The 21,421-nt window shown below is 44.1% G+C and overlaps 1 protein-coding gene across 4 annotated transcripts in view; it reads right to left on the bottom strand.

Annotated features, from left to right (window-relative positions):
• The window catches only part of LOC129701688 (complexin-2), a 245,248-nt gene that overhangs the window by 135,650 nt on the left and 88,177 nt on the right, over positions 1-21,421 (bottom strand). The window contains exons 1-2 of one of the 4 annotated variants that reach the window (XM_055643048.1): positions 12,654-12,898; positions 10,281-10,395 (exon numbers count right to left, since the gene is read on the bottom strand). In XM_055643048.1, coding sequence (XP_055499023.1) covers positions 10,281-10,311 — 31 coding nt within the window. In that variant the 5' untranslated portion in view covers positions 10,312-10,395; positions 12,654-12,898. Of the gene's footprint in view, positions 1-10,280; positions 10,396-10,529; positions 10,681-12,419; positions 12,611-12,653; positions 12,899-21,421 lie in introns of those variants that run through there. The other 3 variants (XM_055643047.1, XM_055643045.1, XM_055643046.1) reach the window with 3 other exon arrangements.

Here is a 21,421-nt window from a genome sequence, read left to right as displayed (position 1 = left end):
TGGTTGATTGGCTTGTTTTCAAGAACATGTGACTCAGGATGCAATCCTGAAGCAGGCTTTTTAAAGACGACAGTGCCCTCTAGCAATTATTAGAGAATCAAGTCAAAAGCTATATGTGCGTATTTTAAACTCGTTGTGCAATCAGTTTTGATTGCAGCTTCTTAGTATTGTGATGCTTTCAACTTTCGAAGCCCAAAGCTCTGCAATTCCTTTACTGCTCTAATTCCTTTATATTTACTACTTTAAAACCTCTCCAGAAGCCCCACTTTTGCAACAAAGCTTTTAGTTACCCATCCAATGATCAGACTGTGCCCATGCACTGCACTTTGTGACATATTTTTGTATTGAATATGGCCTGTCACTGCTTGGGGTTAATTGCTGTAAAGGGGATGAAAAAAAATTTCCATCAATTTCACAGGTTTACTTTTTTCAATTCACCAAATATTTTTTAAATTGAAAATGACTTAATTGTAGTGTTTATAACATTTTCCTAGCATCCTCAAGCAGTTACAGCAGAATGGGCTTTGCATCAGAACTGGTCAATGAGCACAAGTTAACATGTTTCTGAATCCTAATGTTTTATTGCTGTAAGTAATCTAACGCGATTTTCATTTACGTTTTTACAGATTACTGTATGCTTTTAAAACCTCTCGGTTCCTTCAAGCACTTCAAAATTATTACATTTTATTTAATGATTGAAAAAGATGACATTGCATTAGATGAGGACACAGAGATAATTAAATTAGGAATCCCAGCACGTCTGGACCCTGCCATTAGAGTCTGCCTGCCATAGCCAGATCAATTTGGCTCATTAAAATTGTGCACACAAGTTCTCTACAACTTTTAACCAGTCGGCCAAGGTTCAATGGTAGGACATACTAAAATTCAATGAGACTGCGGAATCCAATTGCACAACTTGATATGTTCTCAGTATCTTGTGTCTACATAATTAAAAATTTAAGGAAACACTTCAGAGGACTATGCTTTCAATTTTGAACCACTCTCAAAAGAGATGGGTCAGAAGCAGAACTATAACATTTAAACTCACTGTTAAGTACAATAATAAATTACTGTTAAAATCAGAGATAACTTAAAAATGCATGTTTAAAAGATTTTGGCATAGATAGGGTAGGCAGTCAGAATCTTTTGCCCAAGGTGGAAATGCCCAATATGACAGGGGATCACTATAGGGTGAGAGGGGAAAGGTTTAATGAATATTTGCAAGGCAAATCTTTTAAGCAGTGGTGGGGGCTTGGAATGCATTGTCAGCGGTGGTGGTGGAGGCAGATACAATAGTGGCATTTAAAAGGATAGGCAGATGGAAGTGCAAGGATCAGAGGGATATGAATCATGTACAGGCAGATGAGATCAGGTTAACGGCATCATGATTGGTACAAACACTGTGTGCCAAAGGACCTGTTCCTATGCTGTACTACTCGATGTTCTGTTAATACTTAACAGCTTTTAATTTAGTTAAGAGCAAAATTATTCACTTTATCATGTTAAAAGAGCTACATTTCACATTAATAGTTTTCTTATTATTCATGCTCAAATTTTAACATGTCTAGATCTTTCAGCCTGTGGTAAATAAAAACAAGCAATGGTTTGACATCTTAACTAATCAAATGGAACGATCACATCTGAGCAAGAGTCTAAACCAGAAAGTTAAATTTGATATAAAATCATAAACAGAAACCAAAACAGAGGAAAAAGTAAAGGGAATGGAGTATGTAAAAAAGGACTACCAAAATGTATTTCAGTGATATTTTTCTTTTTAAAACATTTTCAATAGCTATGTTAATTTTAATAGGGTATCATGAATACTAGACATTTTATTTGAATTGCTAACAATTATCATGAAGGAAACTTTTGTTTACTGTGAAAACTATATATAATTTGATTATCAGAGGATTACAATAGATAAGTGCTAGCAACTGAAGAAATTAATCTTCAAGGAGCTGTGATGATGTTGTGATCTTCCAGGTTAATGTGAAGTTATTTCTAGATTCAGCAAGGGATAGACCTTTCACACTAGACCACAAGAGATTATAAATACATATCAGTGTCAGGCAGCAGATGTTAAACCCACCAACCTCTTATTTATCCACTGAAGCAACCAACTGCTTTTCTATTTCCATTTTCCTACAACAGCAGGCATATCCTTCCCTATAGTGGCTTGTCATACTGTTCAATTGAAGGGAGCCTAGGTGAGGATATTCCCTTCAGTTTAATTTATTGTCACGTGTACCGAGGTACAGCGAAAAGCTTTTGATGCATGCTAACCAGCCAGCGGAAAGACAATACATGATTACAATCGATTCACAGTGTACAGATACATGATGAGAATTTACCTTTAGTGCAAGGTAAAGCCAGTAAAGTCTGATCAAAGAGAGTCCGAAGGTCCCCAATGAGATGGATAGTAGTTCAGGATTGCTCTCTGGTTGCGGTAGGATGGTTCCAGAGATTTTGAAATCAACTTCACCCGTTACACATTGAACATCTGGTATCACACCTTAAATCACTGACTAAATGATATTGGCTTCCGAATGGTCCTTCCATAAGCTAGTGTCCTGTCCAATTCTCATCCATCTCACTGCAGAGATTGGACTTTGTTTCTGGAGCTGTTGTGCTATAATGCAGAGAACTATATTCTAAACTCTATCTCTTTCCCACTGCTCTACCTAATGTACTTGAACTTGATTGTATTTATGTAAAGTACAATCAGACCCTTCTTCAGACTGATGTGAGGGTGAGGGGGGATGGGAAGAAGAAAGGAAGATGCAGAGACAGCGGGCTGTGGGAGAGCTGGGAAGGAGAGGGGAAAGAGGGAGAAAGCAGGGAGTACCTGAAATTGTAGCATTTCACTTGTCGCTTTACCTCCCCCTTTAACTCCATCCAAGGACCCAAGCAGTCTTTCCAGGTGCGGCAGAGGTTCACTTGCACCTCCTCCAACCTCATCTATTACATCCACTGCTCTAGGCGTCAACTCCAGGACAAATAGACTCAGGAATAGTTGCTTTCCGAGAATTATAACTACTATTAATTCTAATTCACACATGCACTGATTTCACTGCCCAACACCACGGACTTCCATCTGTATATATGTATATATGTATGTAGCGCCGCAGAATTTGTGCACCTATTCCCCCCCCCCCCCCCCCCCCCCCCCCCCCTTTTTTTTTTTTTTTTTTTTTTTTTTTTTTTTTTTTTTTTGTTTTTTCTGTTTCTTGTTTTTTTGTGCTAAATTGTATGTATGCACTGAGTACGAGCAGCTTTCACTTTCACTGTACATGTATAGTGACAATAAATGGCATATCATTATCTCATATCATATCAACTGCTCGACATCCGTGAGACCAAGCGTTGGCTTGGTGATCGCTTCGCCCAACACCTCCGCTCGGTTCGCAATAACCAACCTGATCTCCCGGTGGCTCAGCACTTCAACTCCCCCTCCCATTCCGATCTGACCTTTCTGTCCTGGGCCTCTTCCATGGCCTGTGAGGCCCACCGTAAATTGGAGGAGCAGCACCTCATATTTCACTTGGGTAGTTTACACCCCAGCGGGTATGAACATTGACCTCCAATTTCAGGTAGTCCTTGCTTTCTCCCTCTTTCCCCTCCCCTTCCCAGCTCTCCCTCAGCCCACTGTCTCCACCTCTTCCTTTCTTCTTCCCCCCCCCCCCCCCCCCCCCCCCCACGCCCACATCAGTCTGAAGAAGGGTCTCGACCCGAAACGTCGCCTATTTCCTTCGCTCCATAGACGATGCCTCACCCGCTGAATTTCTCCAGCATTTTTATCTACCTTACAGAGACTTAAAGTAGCTTATGATGAAGCCATGAGAACATTACTTAAGAGACCTAGATGGTGTAGTGCAAGTGAAATGTTTGTGGCTGCAGAAGTCAACACTTTACAAACTGTCTTAAAAAATCTTATGTATAAATTTATTTACCAGATTAAAGACTCTTAAAATGAAATCATCTTGGCCTGATCAAACATAAGGTATAGCACTACACGCTACCAATTCCAGCTGTGGAGACATTGGGATAGTTGTCCCAATGTCGGACACTGATTTTTTAAATTCTTGATCTTAAACCATGTATTGTGCTTTTGTATGTAATTTACTGTGCTTTTGTGTGCAATTTATTCTATGTAATGTTTTGTCTTTTATCTGGACCTTGCATCTGTAATAAAAAGTAAGTAAGTAAGTAAGTTTTGCAGCCTTGAATATAATCCATGAGTCAACTTCTGGTGTCTCGTTTGAAACATTATTCATCCTCTGAGAGAAACAAAATTCTTCATCTTCAACTTAATTGACAACCACTTACAATGAGACAATGCCTTCTAATGTTAGGTTCTCCCCGAGGAAAAGCTTGCTGTCTACATGAATTCAATCTTAGAAAATAGAACAGTACAGCACATTAATGGGCCCTTCGGCCCACACTGTTTGTGCTGAACATGATGCCTAGCCGAACTGATCTCATCTGCCTGCACATGATCCATATCCCTCTATTCCCTGCATTTCCATGCGCCTATCTAAAAGGCTCTTAAACTCCATCAATCCCCCTCAGAATCTTTCAATAGGATTGTTTCTCATTCTGATGAACTGCAAAGAGCAAAGACCCAACCTGGTTCATCTTTACACATAAAACAATTCTACTTCCCAGGGGTCAGCCTACTGAATCTTCCCTTAAGTGTTTCCAATGAATACACAATAATCAAAATATTCTGTAAAGTTCAGTTCCTCATAACACACTGTTCCCAATCTACCAGGTTTCCTTGAAGAGAGCAATGTCAGAACGAGTAGAGATCATAGAGTACGTTCTCAAGATGAAAAATGTAATAATTTACATACATTGCTTGACTAATTCTATGCATTTGCCATGCAGGCTAAATGAATAATTTGTGCTACTTTCATGAAGCAACATTTACATCATAGTGTGCTGCAAAATATGTCAAAAGCTTTCCTTAGCATAATCTTTCCGCACTTTCAATGGATATTCTGCAACCCTTCACAATAGATATCACAAATATTATGGCAGCAACTTTAAACTGGAAATCTTTCCATGCTCAAATCTTCCAAAGGATTGACACAGGAAAGCATTCTGTAAAAATCAATACTTGTCTGTGCTAACTGGGAATTAAACATTGGGTCCAAGTCCAAAGCTCCCTGAAAGTGGCAATGCTTGATTTAATCGATCAAGGCATTGTGTCATTGAGACCAAGAGTTGGGAAGTCATGTTGCAGCTTTATAAACTTTGCTTATACTGGATTTAGAGTATTGCGTGAAGGTCTACTGGCTGCATTACAGGAAGGATGTGCAGGTTTCAGAGAGGATAGAGCAGAGATCAGGATCTACCTGGATTAGTGGGTATTGCTGATATGGAGACGTTGGACATATTTTGAGTGTTTTCTCTGGAGCGTCAAAGTCTGGAGGAAGATCTGATAGAAGTATAGTAAATCATGAGAAGTATAGATAGCTTGGACAGTGAAACCTTTTCTGACTATCATGGTGATAAAGTTGAAGGCATATGGCATAGTTTTAAAGTGAGAGGGGCAAATTTTAAAGAGGATGTGTTTTGATTCTGCACGGCGAGTGGTAGGTGCTTGGAATGCACGGCCAGGAGAGGTGGTGGAAGCAGTTACATTAATGTATATTAAGAAGCTTTTAAATAAAATGATGTAGATGGTAAAGCTAAGTTAAGGTTTACGGTGCCCATTATCTTTTATAGGCAATAGATGGATATTCTAAGAAATCCATATACAGTTCCATTTTTCTGATACTTACAGGCCTCCATAATTTTGTTTTTTATTAACCTCTTGATGAAGTTTATAAACATTATTAAAATCAGTGTGAAGAAAGGGTTCGACCTGAAATGTCACCCATTCCTTCTCTCGCGAGATGCTGCCTGTCCCGCTGAGTTACTCCAGCATTTTGTGTCTTTGATTTAAACCTGCATCTGCAGTTCTTTCTTGCACATTAAAAACTGTTCCAAATTATATAAAGTTTGAAATTGTCTAATCAAATAGCACTGTAAATAATTTGAAATTACATCTAACATTGTCTAAACAAACCCGAGCAAGTGTGAGGTGTTGCACTTTGTAAGGAGAGAGTATACAGTTAAGGGCCTGTCCCACTTACGTGTCCTTGGCACGCAAATTACCCGACCGCGTGGTCGCGTTGAGCCGAGACGGTCGACTGAAGGTCGGGCGCGATTACATGCGTGCGCACAGCCGCCTGGAGCATGTGACGTCATTTGAAGATGGACACAAAGCTGGAGTAACTCAGGGGGACCGGCAACATCTCTGGTGAGAAGCAATGTGTGACGCTTCTTCAGTCTGAATAGAAGGGTCTTGACCCAAAACATCACCCATTGCTTCTCTCCAGAGATGCTGCCGGTCCCGCTGAGATACTCCTGCATTTTGTGTCTATCTTTAATTTTCTTGGCCCCGCTCTGGGAGTAGAAGTGGGGGCGGATCCGGACCGCAATGGCCGTGAGCCCCAGGCCGAGTTCGGCGATCATTTGCCTGCTTCTGCTGCTGTTGAAGATGAGACGTTGCGTCTCGCCAGGGTCTTGGGCCTGTCCCAATTTGGCTATCAGTTCTGCGACAGGCCATTGGCGCGCAAATATTTAGTTCACTGCCAGAATTTCGGAGCGCCGCGCGATGTCGGGACCGGCCCCGCACGACTCCATACCCCTTCGCGCTTCTATGTGGGACTGGCCCCACGTGGCCTTACGGTGCCCGTACGCCTCAAGCGACCACGAGGTTGCGTAATTTGCGAGCCAAGGACGCGTAAGTGGGACAGGCCCTTTATTAATGGCAAGATCCTTAACAGCATGGGTGTACAGAGGGATCAATAGACAATAGACAATAGGTACAAGTGTAGGCTATTTGGCCCTTCGAGCCAGTACAGGATCTTGGGAGTTCAAATTCGTAGCTCACAAAAGGTGGCAGCACATGTAGATAGGGGGTAAAGAGGGCATATGGTATGCTTGACTTAATTGCTAGCAACATTGAATATGATAGTCAGGAAGTCTTGATGCAGCTCTACTGGACTTTGGTTAGGCCACATTTGTAGTATTGAATGGAGTTCTGGTCATTCAATTACAGGAAAGATGTGGACGCTTTGAAGAGGTTGCAGAGGAGTTTTACCAGAATGCTGCCTGGATTTGAGGGTTTCAGTTACAGGGAGAGGTTGGATAGATTTGAATTGTTTTCTCTGGAACGTTGAAGGTTGAGCGGAGACTTGATAGATAAAAAAAAATGATGATAGGCATGGATAGGATAGACAGTCAGAATATTTTTTCCCAGGGTGGAAATGTCCAACACTAGAGGTAGAGGGCATAATTATAAGGTGAGAGAAGCAAAATATAATGGAGATGTGCTGGTCAAGTTTTTTTACACAGAGGATGGTGTGGGTCTGGAACGCATTGCCAGTGGTGGTGGTGAAGACAGATGCGTTGGTGGTGTTTATGAAGCTTTTAGTTAGGCACATGGATTTGTAGGGAATGGAAGGATATGGATCAAAGCAGGCAGATGAGATCAGTTCAGCTGGGCATCATGTTCAGCACAAACATTGTGGACAAAGTGTATGTGCTGTGCTTTGTACTAACAGCATTCTCCAAATACATCACAGTGTCACGTGGTTCTGTTAGGGAACTGATATATCTGTTAAAAAAATTATCAGAACTGGAAATATATGAGATTTAAACTAAACAATGGTGATAGCCATTTATGCATCTGTCAGGTGTGAAATGGGGGAGGCTTTGTGAATGATAAGTCTAATTTTGTCTGTGAAAGACGTTCCTTTCAATCATACCTTGTATATACACTCATTGTATGACTCAATTGTTCATACATTTTAACCCAAAAAGTTATTTTTTCTAAAATAAATTATCCATTTTGCATTTGAATGATCACTATTAACTGTCCCTCCAGTTACAAGGATTAGAGGGTATGAGCTATGGGGAGAGGTCTATTTTCCATGGAGTGCAGGAGAACGAGGGGGGTCTTATAGAGGTGTACACAATCATGAGGGGAATAGATCGGGTAGATGCACAGGGTCTTCTGCACAGAGTAAGGGAATCGAAGACCAGAGGACATAGGTTCAAGATGAAGGGGAAAAGATTTAATAGGAATCTGAGGAGTAACTTGTTCACACAAATGGTGGAGGGTGTATGGAACAAGCTGCCAGAGGAGGTAGTTGAATCTGGGACTATCCCATAATTTAAGAGACAGTTAGACAGGTGCATGGATAGGACAGGTTTGGAGGGATATCAACCAAGTGCAGGCAAGTGGGCCAAGCGCAGGTAACTGGGATACTGTTGGCCATTGTGGGCAAGTTGGACTGAAGGGCCTGTTTCCACACTGTATTACTCTGACTCCATGACTCCCAAGGGGTTGTTTTCCACAGCGTGGTCGTTCACTTGGTGAAATATTGGTTTTGAAACCACTGTACTTCAGAGGTCATGCTCTTTGAAAATCCAAGTTACCTTGTCCCTATAGAACCCTGAAAACAACAATCACATCACCTATCAGCCTCTTTTAATTTAGCAGCATTGCATATCTGTACATAATCTGACAGTGCATCATGTTTCCACACTATGGTTATATAGTTCACTTGATTGCTAAAGAAGTAACAGTGTCTGAGAGTATAATATCTGCTTTCAAGTTGATATTTAAACCTTTATTTGAATAAAACAACTGGAGTCAATGCAACTTTTATGAATATAAAACAACTGTTGCAAAGTTACTGCATCTGTGACGTTCACTAGGGTAGTGAAACCAACAAAAAATTGGAAAATTCATATTTTTCATTGAACCTTTCACAACCTGCTATCAAAAATTAGGTTGGATGTGCTTTGATTGTCATGTTCAATACGTGTATAAGTGTAAACTTGGTAACATGGTAAAAATTGCTAATATTTTTTAAACATGTTACTAAAGCAGTGGAACAGTTGTTTTAGTGCATAATACTGCATTTTCTTTCGAATTATGGTTTAATTCAGAAAAGTGGTCGCTTTGGGTTATGTTTTCATCCCCCCCACCCCCCGTTCTCAGTACAAATTATATTGGTTCCTCCAATCGCTGTATTGCGGAATGGCAGCCCGCACTGAGGAAATGGCTAAACACCTAATTAAGTGATGTTTAAGAAGGAACTGCAGATGCTTGAAAACCTCCTATTGTCTACTATTTGTCTATCTCCTATTAACTTAAGTGCCCTTTGCGCGTTCACTTGAGGGTGTGGGATGGGGGTTCGAAATAGCGAGAACTTGACGTTCTGAGTGAAGCTGGAACAAAAATTAAATAAACAGGTAAAATAATCAGAGCCGACTCAGCGTATAAGCAAAATACCGAATATTGTTCTTTGACTCCCTGACCTTGCGCTGCGAACTAAATTATCGGTGCAGCTGCCCGTTGACCAAAATGTTTTAAACTCTATAAGATAGTGTCAAGTGTCTGAATATTCGCAATTATTAATGAATCATCATCAGCATCAAACGTCGCAGATCTGCCTGCTTCAATATGTCACCTACATGTATACAGGCAAATGACTCAATAGAGATGGCTTATTCTCTGGGGAGTTTCTGATTTTAAACTCCATCGTAAAATGCAACTACATCCCACCATCAAAAGCACGTACAATCAAGATGCCCCTTCCAGCAAATGTGTAAACCGCTTCCCAACATACCGGAATTTGCATTGCAAAGAAGTCAACTGGTGAGCAGTGCAAGTACTTGCTTTTGCTTGGTTAATGTTGAAAGTATCTGATGTAAAACTTCGACAAAGATTCTGGTTAGATTGTCTGTGTGCAACCGGTTTTGTTTCCAGGAAGGAAGCAACACGGTAAATGATAAAGTGCACTGTCGCTTTAAGGGAATACACCGAATTTATTAACATCATTATGGCTGTGCCAGTCGGAACGCCTCTCGGGACATGGACGCTTATTATAGACACCGATCCCTTAACACCCCGGCTCCTTGATCTCCCAACCTTTCCGTCGATTTTTAGCGTACGGTGTGACCTTGAGCAAACAACGTATCTTGCAGGGAGCTCACGTGCAGATCAGATTTAGCGCTTTTATTTTTTCCAATGAATCCCCGAGTTGTGTTAAGAACGTGAACCGAAGCGAATCGTCGATATTGTGCGCGCTAAACACGGGACAGCGGTCGCCAGTGCAAAATCACGATACAGCGGTCCCAGAATTATTTATTCTTTCGCGTTTGATAGCGGCATCAACACTTGTCCAAGCAATAACGACTGGCTTTACTGTACTCACCGCCCAGCGCTTGCTTCATAACGAAATCCATGATGCTCAACTAATTCTCTTCACTTCTTATTCAAGAAGATTTCATTCAGATTTGCCCTGGAATCGCTTCAGAACGTCGTCGGACCTGGAAACAAGATATGAGGAGAAATAGATTACTATGATCTTCGCTCACGCTTCGATGGGAGAGAGTTTACAGCCCCGAACACTTATAGCAGTAGTCTAGAGCTCTTAAACCCATATGTTAGGGGACGTGTGTACCGTTGTCTCAGTCGCTGCGAAATGGGATCTACGGACGCCGACTCCTTTTTCATTTATTTTTTTGGATGTACAATAACTAAAGGCGTGTCTGTAAGTTACGGGCGCTGAAGGAAGATGTGTTCTGTCGGCAACACGACTCTCTCTAGTGGTGGAGGTGTTTCATGCAGTTAGTTCGCTCAGCGTTCAATTTTACAGACTAGTGCGCATACTATTGCCACATCAATAGCCATGCTTCCACAGCTTGCTCTCAGGTGTCCTTTTGAAGACTATGGCGAATCTTCCCGATTCACTTGTTGATACGGACACTTGATGTTAGCTACACTGAATTGCTCTTACAGGCCGAGTGGGGCTCGGTTGCTTCGTACGCGATTTATAAAGGGTGAAATGTGGATTTAAATGAATGCATTATTACATTCAGGCGATTGACAAATGCGTTGCGGAGTTTCTAGCCGATCGGACAATTGTTGATTCGTATTGAATTGATGACCTGGCGATACACCACGCAAACTAGAGGAGTCAGGCAGTCTCACCTCTCTGCAGAAAACTAGCATGCATAGTATAGTGGCCAATTTAGTTTCATCTGGGTCTCCATTAAAATATTCCATTTGCCCCCTTTGAGAGTTTTGGAATTAAACGTGAAGATGCGAACAATTAGGCTTCAAAGAAAATTATAAATCCAAATAACGGGCCAGACAGCAACCGTACACGCATGGGCTTTGATCAACTCCAGTCTCAGTCGTGATAGTGACAGGTGCCAGAAGGACGCTAGTAATTCGCCTTCCTCTGCGAGTTTGACAGACTGCCTACAGTGCGTCTCGCAGCATCGTTTGTGCAAACTGGGAGGGCACTTTGCACAATCGCTTACAATCACCGTCTGGAACCCCGGGCAAGTAATTATGTCCTTTTTCCCCCTTAAACTCTCATAAGTGTGAAGATAATTCCCCTTCCCATTGTTATTGATTTACACTATCATTGTAATTCTACAAACACCAAACGCGATGCAGTTGTCGTTAAAACTCCACAAACGTACAGGTTGGGCCAGCCCCCTCCCAAGCCTGGCCCCCCGGGCATATGCCCGTAGCCCTGGGGATCTGGAAAGAACTGCATACAGTAAACCAGCCAGCGCCGTCTCTACTGGATTAGAAGAGTTTGGCATAATTATACACTGAAGATTTTATTGTCATTAGTAAATGAAAACTCTACCGAGAGATCCTTTTCAATGTCAACCTGCAACCGGGGACGATAAGCAATCTATTAATCTTGAAGCACACAGCATCTGCTATTTGTCAAGAGTGCTCGCTCGTCTCGTTTTCCGCAAAAAAGTAATACCAAAATCTATGCAGCATCTCTACGTGGATGACGAATCTTGACCAAAACGTTGTACAACTGATTTACGCGGGAGTATGACCCTTAAAACATTCTGCATGAAGTATTTTGCATGCATTCATACCATTGGCAAAGTTATGCCCCTGTCCCACTTAGGAAACCTGAACGGAAACCTCTGGAGACTTTGCACCCCACGCAAGGTTACCGTGCGGTTCCCGGAGGTTTTTGTCAGTCTCCCCATTTGCCTCCACTACCTGCAACCTCCGGCAACCACCTGCAACCTCCGGGAACCGCACGGAAACCTTGGGTGGGGCGCAAAGTCTCCAGAGGTTTCCGTTCCGGTTTCCTAAGTGGGACAGGGGCATTTACAGGCATTCAAAATCCCAAATCCTTAAATAAAACAGGAATGTTGGCTTGTCGTTTCCCCACCCGCTACACAGCAAGTTGCCGTGCGCCTTGCACGACGCGCTGAAAGAACGGAGCTTATCAAATACTTCCGCGCTAACTTGACAGTGGGCGGAAAATCACCAGTAACTCCGGGCGGAACATTCTGATCAGTCTTACTTGCGAATTGGTCGATGTGATGTTTGCGACCTGGATCTCACAAGGTCCGAATGTAATGTGCGTTTCTGCGTCTGTCTCCCGTACGAGTCACCTGCACCGCGTTTCGGTCGCGATTTCTACTCCGACTGATACAACGCCCGCGGGCGGAGAGTCCTGAATACTGATCACTGCTGAACGAAACGACCCGGACTCCACGGGGAATCCATGCAAGAAAACTATGTTCCCAACACTTACCGCCCACAGCTTCAGCTCACAGTATATAGAGGACGGAGCCGCTGCCAGTTTTGGCTTTGCCTGTATTTTGAAGCAAGCAACTTCACTATAACTTGCACTCCTGATCAATAGTAATTTATGCGGAGTGTATATTCCCATTCACCTCCATCGCAGTCTTAATAAGCATCATGTTTTAGCTAGGTTACTGCTGGTTAACCATAATGACATTATTACATCCCCTAAATCGGCAAAGTAAAACAAATTGGTCGCAGACGACACAGATTGGGATGGACTGATCTCTCACTTTATTTTCTTTGCATTCATTGGACAACGGTTCCGTCATGCCAGCATATGGCCCCCTCGGGAGCCGCTCTCTATGTTTACTTGTGTAAGAAGGAACTGCAGATGCTGGCTTAAACCAAAGATAGACACAACAAGCTGGAGTAACTCAGCGGGGCTCTGGAGATGCTGCCTGTCCCGCTGAGTTACTCCAGCTTTTTTTTGTCTCTATGTTTACTTGCTCGGCGCATCCTCAGTTTCCTTTTATGTGCTAATACGTGTAATTTCGTCCAGTTGTGGGCGCAGTGAGCCAGCAACCTCCCTGACAATCCAATGGGCGCCACATTCAAGTGGGCGCCCGAAACGCTTCATGTCCGAAACCCATCATGGCAGCAATAATGATTAGTTTCCTGACCGTGTTTCTGCACATTGTTGCATGGTCGGAAACTGGTGGCAATTATTGCCCTTTCATCTTTCCAACACTTTCCATCCGTTTGGAGATACAGCTCGGCAACAGGCCCTTCGGCCCACTGAGTCCGTGACGATTCCCGCACACAACACTATCCTGCACACATCAGGACCCAATTTACAGTTTTAACGTGGCAATTAACCTACGTCTTTGGAGAATGGCGGGAAACCATAGTGTCGAGTTATGCTTGTAATAAGGCTCGTACGACGACGTAAACAGAGTATACTTTTAATCTGTACAACAACAGCAGCACTTGCAACAGCCTCGTGTAAGCCCAGGCCTCTCTCTCCAACTGCCGACACCCTCAGTTCCAGCCATATCCGGTTACTGGAGCCTGGCTTCTGGCAGGGTCCTAGTGCCCCTCTGCTCAGCCTTACTCTATTATTGCATAATACCACATCTCCCTTTCTTTGAGAACAAAGGGTGGACTACCTTTGTCTCTGCAGGTCTTAAGGGGTTTATTCTGCCCTTTTGCTGGAAGACCTGTCCCTGATCTAAGCATGCAAAATAGAAATAAAATAACTTACACGTTACCATACTGTGAACTATTCTTTCAGGTTTCAGGTAAATGTAACAGGTTTACAGAACATTTTCACATCACATTTCACTCTCTCTTTTTCTTTATTGTAGAAAACAGATCAATAAATCACAAATCAAGTCTCTGCGGCTTTCTAACCTCTCTCCCACACCTAGTCCGCACAGTCTCTGTGGTGGGGCCCTCTCCGCTGGGTGATGCTGTCACTGGTGGAGCTGGGTCTGGTGGAGCTGGCTCTGGTGGAGCTGGCTCTTCTCCCACCGGTGGCTCATCCGCGTCGACTACCTCACTGTTGGTCTGCAGCGGCACCAAGTGCTGCCGGTTCCTCCTCAGTGTGCCCTGAGGCACCTGGACGATATAAGAGCGAGGTGCATTGTGTGTAGATAGCACTTTGCCCTGGACTCGTGCATCGGTGATCCACACATCCTCCCCAGGTATTAGTGGCTCCAGATTTCTCGCTCCGTGCCTCTTGTCAAAGGATCTTGCGTCGTTCCACCTCTTCTCCCCTTCTTTGGCCCCCAGCGCGTTGTAGTCAGGCAAAACTGGATTCAGCAGGGTTGGAAGGGCAGGAACTGTAGTGCGGAGGCGGCGCCCCATCAACAGCTCGGCCGGGCTATAGCCGTTCCGTAGAGGGGTTGCTCTGTAGGCCAGCAATGCAAGATATGGGTCTGACGCCTTTGTTAGCAAGTTTTTCACGGTTTGTACAGCGCGTTCCGCCTCCCCATTGCTCTGAGGAAACCTGGGGCTGCTCGTGATGTGCATAAAGCCATACTCTGCTGCAAAGGATTTAAAGTGGCTACCTGAGAATTGGGGCCCATTGTCACTTTTAAGAAATTCACAAATTCCATGACGAGCAAATATGGATTTCAGGTGCACCACCACATCTGTGGACCTTGTCGGTGATAGCAGCGCAACTTCCACATATCTTGAGAAATAATCTACGACTAGCAGATAAGTCTTGTTTTTCAGCGTGAATAGGTCAGCTCCCAAGGTTTGCCAAGGCCTGTCTGGCATCTCCGTTGGCATCAGCGGCTCTTTGACGTTCCTTCGCTCTTGGATGCAGGTTCTACATTTCAGCACCATGTCATTCAGCTGGCTGCTGAGTCCTGGCCACCATACCGTCTGTTTGGCCCGGCCCCTGCACTTTGTCACCCCCAGGTGTCCTTCGTGTAGTCTCTGCAGCACATCACCTTGTAAGGCTGATGGGATGACGAGCCTCGTGCCCCGCAGCAGCAGCCCATCGTGCACAGTCAGCACTGCTCTATCAGCCCAGTAATGTCTCAGCACTCCCTGCAGTTGGCTTTTGTCGGGCCAGCCGTCTGTGCAGTACTCCATCAGTGCAGAGCATGTGCTGTCTGCCTGTAGGTGCTCACGTAGGCTGCTCAGATAATCTCCACTGACAGGAATGTTGCTGATGACAGAGTCTACATAGATGTTGGTGTCCTCTGATCCCAAGGTGATGTCGTCAACCCTGCACACAAGCTGAAGCCTTTCTATGGCAGGTCTTCCCACCAGTGCAGTGTGGAGGTCTTTGACTACATAAATGTCCTCTATGGCTGTCTTGTTGCCTCTGCGCAGTGTTTCTCTGGCTACGCCCAGGACAGAGAGTGCATTGCCCCCTGGCCCAAACAATGGGCGTGTCGACACTGCCAGGCACTTCACATCATGCCCCCCTGTAATGTCATGGTACACCTCCGCTGGCATGGCGGTCACATCAGCACCAGTATCTATTTTAAAGCACACTTTTTGTTGTCTCACTTGTAGCTGCACCATCCATGGGTCTTTTCCAGCATCCACGGATCCCAGGAAAAAGCTCTCTTCTTCCTCTGTAGTGACAGCATTGAGAGATTTTGCACTGTTTCTGCACACTTTGCCATAATGTCCCTTTTTGCCACAGTTGTGACACACAGCATCTTTAGCAGGGCATTCCAATTTTCCATGCGAGGGCATTTTTCCACATCTATAGCAGGCCTTTGAACCTGGCTGTGGCTGTGTATTAAATTTATTTTTGCCTGGTGTTTGTGCTTGTGGCTGAGGCTTTGAGGGAAATTTGGGTTTTCTGTAGCTTTTAGCATGCACAGCATCAACATTTGAGCACTTGCTAGCACCGCTATTTTCTCCTCTTAAGTCAGACCGCTGTCGTCTAACTTCTTCAGACTGCCTTGTCTTTGTTATAGCAGTTTCAAGGGTTAGGTCTCTGTCTAGCTGTAGCTTTTCGGACAATGAGACGTTTCTCAGCCCAACCACTAACCTGTCGCGGATCAGCTCGTTCTGTAACTGTCCATAGTTGCAGTGTTCGGCTAATCCGTATAGAGCAGTGATGAAGGAATCCACCATCTCTCCTGGCAGTTGCACACGCTGATTGAACTTGGCTCTTTCATAGATAACATTCTTTTTAGGCACAAAAAATGCATCAAAGCCCGCCTTGACATCCGTGTACACCCTCCTCTCATCTGCAGTTAGCGTTAGCCCCTTTAGCACATCATCTGCTTCATCGCCCATGCAATACACTAGCGTGTTCACCTGGTTTTCTGCCGACGTCGCGTTTAAATTGCTTGCAAGCCTGAAGCGGTCGAATCTCCTGATCCAACGCTCCCATTCTTGAGGCTTGGTAAAATCGAATGGCTCTGGAGGTTGTATTGTGAACGTAGCAGTTGGTGTAGGTTGCGCCATATCTGCCAGCTCGTCTCCTATTTCCCGCCAAAACGATACACCGTCCTCTTCTTCTTTATTTATTTTCTTGCTTACAAGTCTCCCAGTTCTGGCACCATGTCGAGTTATGCTTGTAATAAGGCTCGTACGACGACGTAAACAGAGTATACTTTTAATCTGTACAACAACAGCAGCAACTGCAACAGCCTCGTGTAAGCCCAGGCCTCTCTCTCTAACTGCCGACACCCTCAGTTCCAGCCATATCCGGTTACTGGAGCCTGGCTTCTGGCAGGGTCCTAGTGCCCCTCTGCTCAGCCTTACTCTATTATTGCATAATACCACACATAGCTCCCGGAGAAAACCCACGCAGGTCACGGGGAGGGCGTACGAACTCCGTACAGGCAACACCAGTAGTCAGGATTGAACTCGGGTCCCTGGCAGTGTAAAGGGCCTGTACCACAAGCATGCGACTGCATGCGGCAAGCGCGACCAAACCAGAAGCGGGGGCCGCCCGGAGGTCGAGTGATCCTGTACAGGGCCTGTCCCACGAGCATGCGACTGCATGCGGCAAGCACAACCAAACTGGAAGCGGGGGCCGCGCGGAGGTCAAGTGATCCCGTACAGGGCCTGTCCCACGAGCATGCGACTGCATGCGGCGAGCGCGACCAAACCGGAAGAAGGTGCCGCGTGGAGGTCGAGTGATCCCGTACGAGTTGACGTGAAGTTCGAGTGAAGGCTGCGCACGTCCGTCGAGGCCTTAATGCAGCTGTGGGCCGACAGGCCGTTGCCACGCGGAATTTTGTCCGTTTTTCGGAGCCCCGCGCGATGTCGGGACCAGCTGCGCACAACTCCATACGGCTCCGGCGATCGAAGTGGGACCGGCTCCGCGAGGCCGTACGGCTCAAGCGACCATGTTAGGTCGCGTTTGCCGCATGGAGTCGCATGCTCGTGGGATGGGCCCTTTAGGCAGCAACTCCTCCCGCTGCATCACCATGCCACCCTTGGTCTTGGGTATTGCCTTACAGCTTTCTCACTAACACTCTGAAGCCATTCTCAATCTCCTCCTATTGTGGCTTTTATTTTATTGATCCAGTCTTCTTAATTCTTCGTGGTGTCAAGGCCTAATACATTTGCCAAATAACCCTATCCTGAATGTGTAGGAAGGAACTGCAGAAGCTGCTTTACACCGAAGATGGACACAAAGCGCTGGTGTAACTCAGCTGGCCAGGCAACATCTCTGGAGAAAGGGAATAGGTGGTGTACCGTGTCGAGACCCATATTCAAACCATATCCTGAATCTCAACTCTTCATGAGGCAAATAACAGACTACTAAAACTCAGCAGACCAGGCAGCATCTGCGGAGGAAAATAGACACACAACGTTTCGGGTCCGGAACCTTCTACAGACTCTCTGAGGCATTCGGCTCCTGTTCTCCCTCTGCTACCGTACTTGTTTCAAGAAAAAGCTTCTCGCCTCTAATTCTCAGTAGTGGAAGGGAAGGGGTGTGTAACTGAAGCCTCCTCCTTTGATGTCGCTGTTCACAAAGTTTTCATAATTTTTCCCCTTTCAAAGTATTGAAGATTAGAATAATTTTTCATAGACTGGATTGCAAGAACAAGAAAGAACTACTGAACTCCACCATAATGCATATCCAACAACATAATGCGTGAAGACAAATGGCTTGATATTAAGCTCCTCTTAGCACTGAAGCTTAGCATCGGTGGCTTCTTGATTCGCTCATGATACTTTTACCCGCCATTGCACCTATCTTGGTGATGTTCCTACATTGACAAGATAAATTGGATTTGACAGGGGTGGGACTACCTATATTACAATGCACTTGCCTCATTCAAACGCAAGGTCATGACAATAAAATAATGAATCACAGACATAATGTCAACCATCAAACGCAAACAATGCATAAGGAAAACTACGTAAGGACAACACAATCTGACAGCACAATCTCATTCATAAAAATATTCCCATATGGAATGACTTTCAATATGTGGAAAGCTTGGATTTTCAGGTGGATTTTTCTCCCAACACACTCTGTTCGGCGTCTGAACTGGTTTAATCTTCTATGAGGTCAAAGAAACAGAATGTAGAAAGAAGGAACTGCAGATATTGAGTATAGGAGCTGGGATGTAATGTTAAAATTGTACAAGGCATTGGTGAGACCAAATCTGGAGTATGGTGTACAATTTTGGTCGCCCAATTATAGGAAGGATGTCAACAAAATAGAGAGAGTACAGAGGAGATTTACTAGAATGTTGCCTGGGTTTCAACAACTAAGTTACAGAGATAGGTTGAATAAGTTAGGTCTTTATTCTCTGGAGCGCAGACGGTTAAGGGGGGGACTTGATAGAGGTCTTTAAAATGATGAGAGGGATAGACAGAGTTGATGTGGACAAGCTTTTCCCTTTGAGAATAGGGAAGATTCAAACAAGAGGACATGACTTCAGAATTAAGGGACAGAAGTTTAGGGGTAATATGAGGGGAACTTCTTTACTCAGAGAGTGGTAGTGGTGTGGAATGAGCTTCCAGTGGAAGTGGTGGAGGCAGGTTCATTGGTATCATTTAAAAATAAATTGGATAGGCATATGGATGAGAAGGGAATGGAGGGTTATGGTATGAGTGCAGGCAGGTGGGACTAAGGGGAAAAAAAATTGTTCGGCACGGACTTGTAGGGCCGAGATGGCCTGTTTCCGTGCTGTAATTGTTATATGGTTATATGGTTATATTAGTTTACATAAAAGGACACATAATGTGCAAGTAACTATGTGGGCCAGGCAAGGCCATGACAATAAAATAATGAATCACAAACATAATCAATATCAACCCACTCAAACGCAAACTTAATGCATAAGGAGAACTACGTAGGGACATAATGGCATCGCCTCAGGCAGCACAATCAGCAGGAACTGCAGATGTTGGTTTACACAAAAGGACACAAAGTGTGCAAGTAACTGTGGGCCAGGCAGCATTGGAGGAGAACATGAATTGGTGATGTTTCTCATGTATAGATAGGTAACATTCCCCAGATATCCTGCCTGACCCACTGAGTTACTCGAACAGTTTGTGTCCTTTTGGGCCAAAGAAACAACCTGCTGATGTTGGGACTAAAAATTCTAACTGAACCAGAAACAGACTTGATCATTGTATTCCTGTGCCATTTTTCCCACACAGTTGGGACGTTATTCTCCTGCAAATATACTTTCTACTTTCTAATTGCAACTACTTTCAATTTCCAAAGAACAAAAGATGGACTATTTTATTCTGTGTGTGCAGGTGAGGTATACTAATAAAAATGCAAAATAAAGCTGGAAGTAATGCTTCTAGACACAACTGTTTCGAGGATTACCTCGAATATATATTTTTTAATTTATTTCCTTAAGGTGATACTTAGGTTATACATTAGGTTATGCATCATTGTCCAATTGTCCATAGGTTGTCCAATTACAAATTATGAATTTTGTTCGTCCAGATATGCCAGTATTTGTAGTGTTGCCAACATCGGAATAATCACCCAAAGGTTTTAACCCATCCTCATCTTTGGACACCCTGTGCGCAGGGGATAGATTAAGGCTGAATTTGTCCTGGTTGGGTTGCTTCTAGGCCTGGCCAAGCTGGCCATCCGCGAGTCACGGCGCCAGGCGGAAGTGGGCTCTGCCCGAACCGGCTGCCTACCCCATTTTTGTGGTTACATCCATGCCAGGGTGGTATTTAATAGTGACTACATGCTGTCCACGGGTGCCCTGGGGATTTCTGGGAGCGCTGAGCACCACGGGAGGAGGAATACATCCTTAATAAGGATGCTGATATAGTTGTTTAAGAGTTATTTAAGAAAGAACTGCAGATGCTGGAAAAATCGAAGGTAGATAAAAAATGCTGGAGAAACACAGCAGGTGAGGCAGCAGTTATGGAGAGAAGGGACAACATTTCGAGTCGAGGCCCTTCCTCAGCCCGATGTTGGGGGGGGGTGGGGTGCGGGAAAAAGAAAGGAAGGAATAGGTGACATTTCTCGACCATAAACGTCACTCCATAGATGCTGCCTCACCCGCTAAGTTTCTCCAGCATTTTTTGTCTGCCTTTTGGTTGTTTAAGAGTGCAACATTTGCTTAGATAATTGGGTGATTTTGTATTATGGTGGTGGGTTTGGTTGGTATTGTTTTGTATTGTATATATTATTGCAATAATTGTGTACATTTATTTTTGTTTAAAAAAAGGCTTTAACCCACAGGGATCGCTACACTTGCATCCCAATCTATCATCCGAATTACTTGAAGGACGTCAATGTAATTTACAACAAAACATGTTGTGTTTGTTGAATAAATAAATAAAATGTAAACCTTACATTAAATAAATAAAAATGTAAACCTTACATTACAACAAGGAGCATGAATTGCGTCAACTACAAGACAACGTTCTCTTGATAAATTTACACCAACTGAACTGAAATGCATTGGATAGTAATTGTTATCAAGTATGGCATATTAATGGCAGTTCTCAATGCTGAGCAGCAAGCTCTATCCTTGACTGGTCATTTAAAAAGCAATTAATCAGGGATGTTGATTTTTCACCAGGTGCAGTCAGTCCACAGACTGATTGGAGTGCCTACAATAAAAGTTCTGAAAGCAACGTTGAAATCTGTGGGGTTTATGAATACGATGTCACTCATCAATCGGTTCGTTTTCCACAGAGCCCTGTTAAAAAGCTGTTTCCTCCGCGTTGTAGACTTATCTTTACCCTCCCTATGGGAGGACCTGGTATCCACGTGAATTACTTCAAGCAGCCTCCTTCAGCAGAATACGTGCTTTACTCCCACTTCACGAACTCTGTGTGGGTGGATATTGG

This window comes from Leucoraja erinacea, chromosome 11 (assembly GCF_028641065.1).
Source record: "Leucoraja erinacea ecotype New England chromosome 11, Leri_hhj_1, whole genome shotgun sequence".
In the NCBI taxonomy this organism is placed as follows: domain Eukaryota; kingdom Metazoa; phylum Chordata; class Chondrichthyes; order Rajiformes; family Rajidae; genus Leucoraja; species Leucoraja erinaceus.
This window is presented reverse-complemented; position numbering and strand designations above follow the sequence as displayed.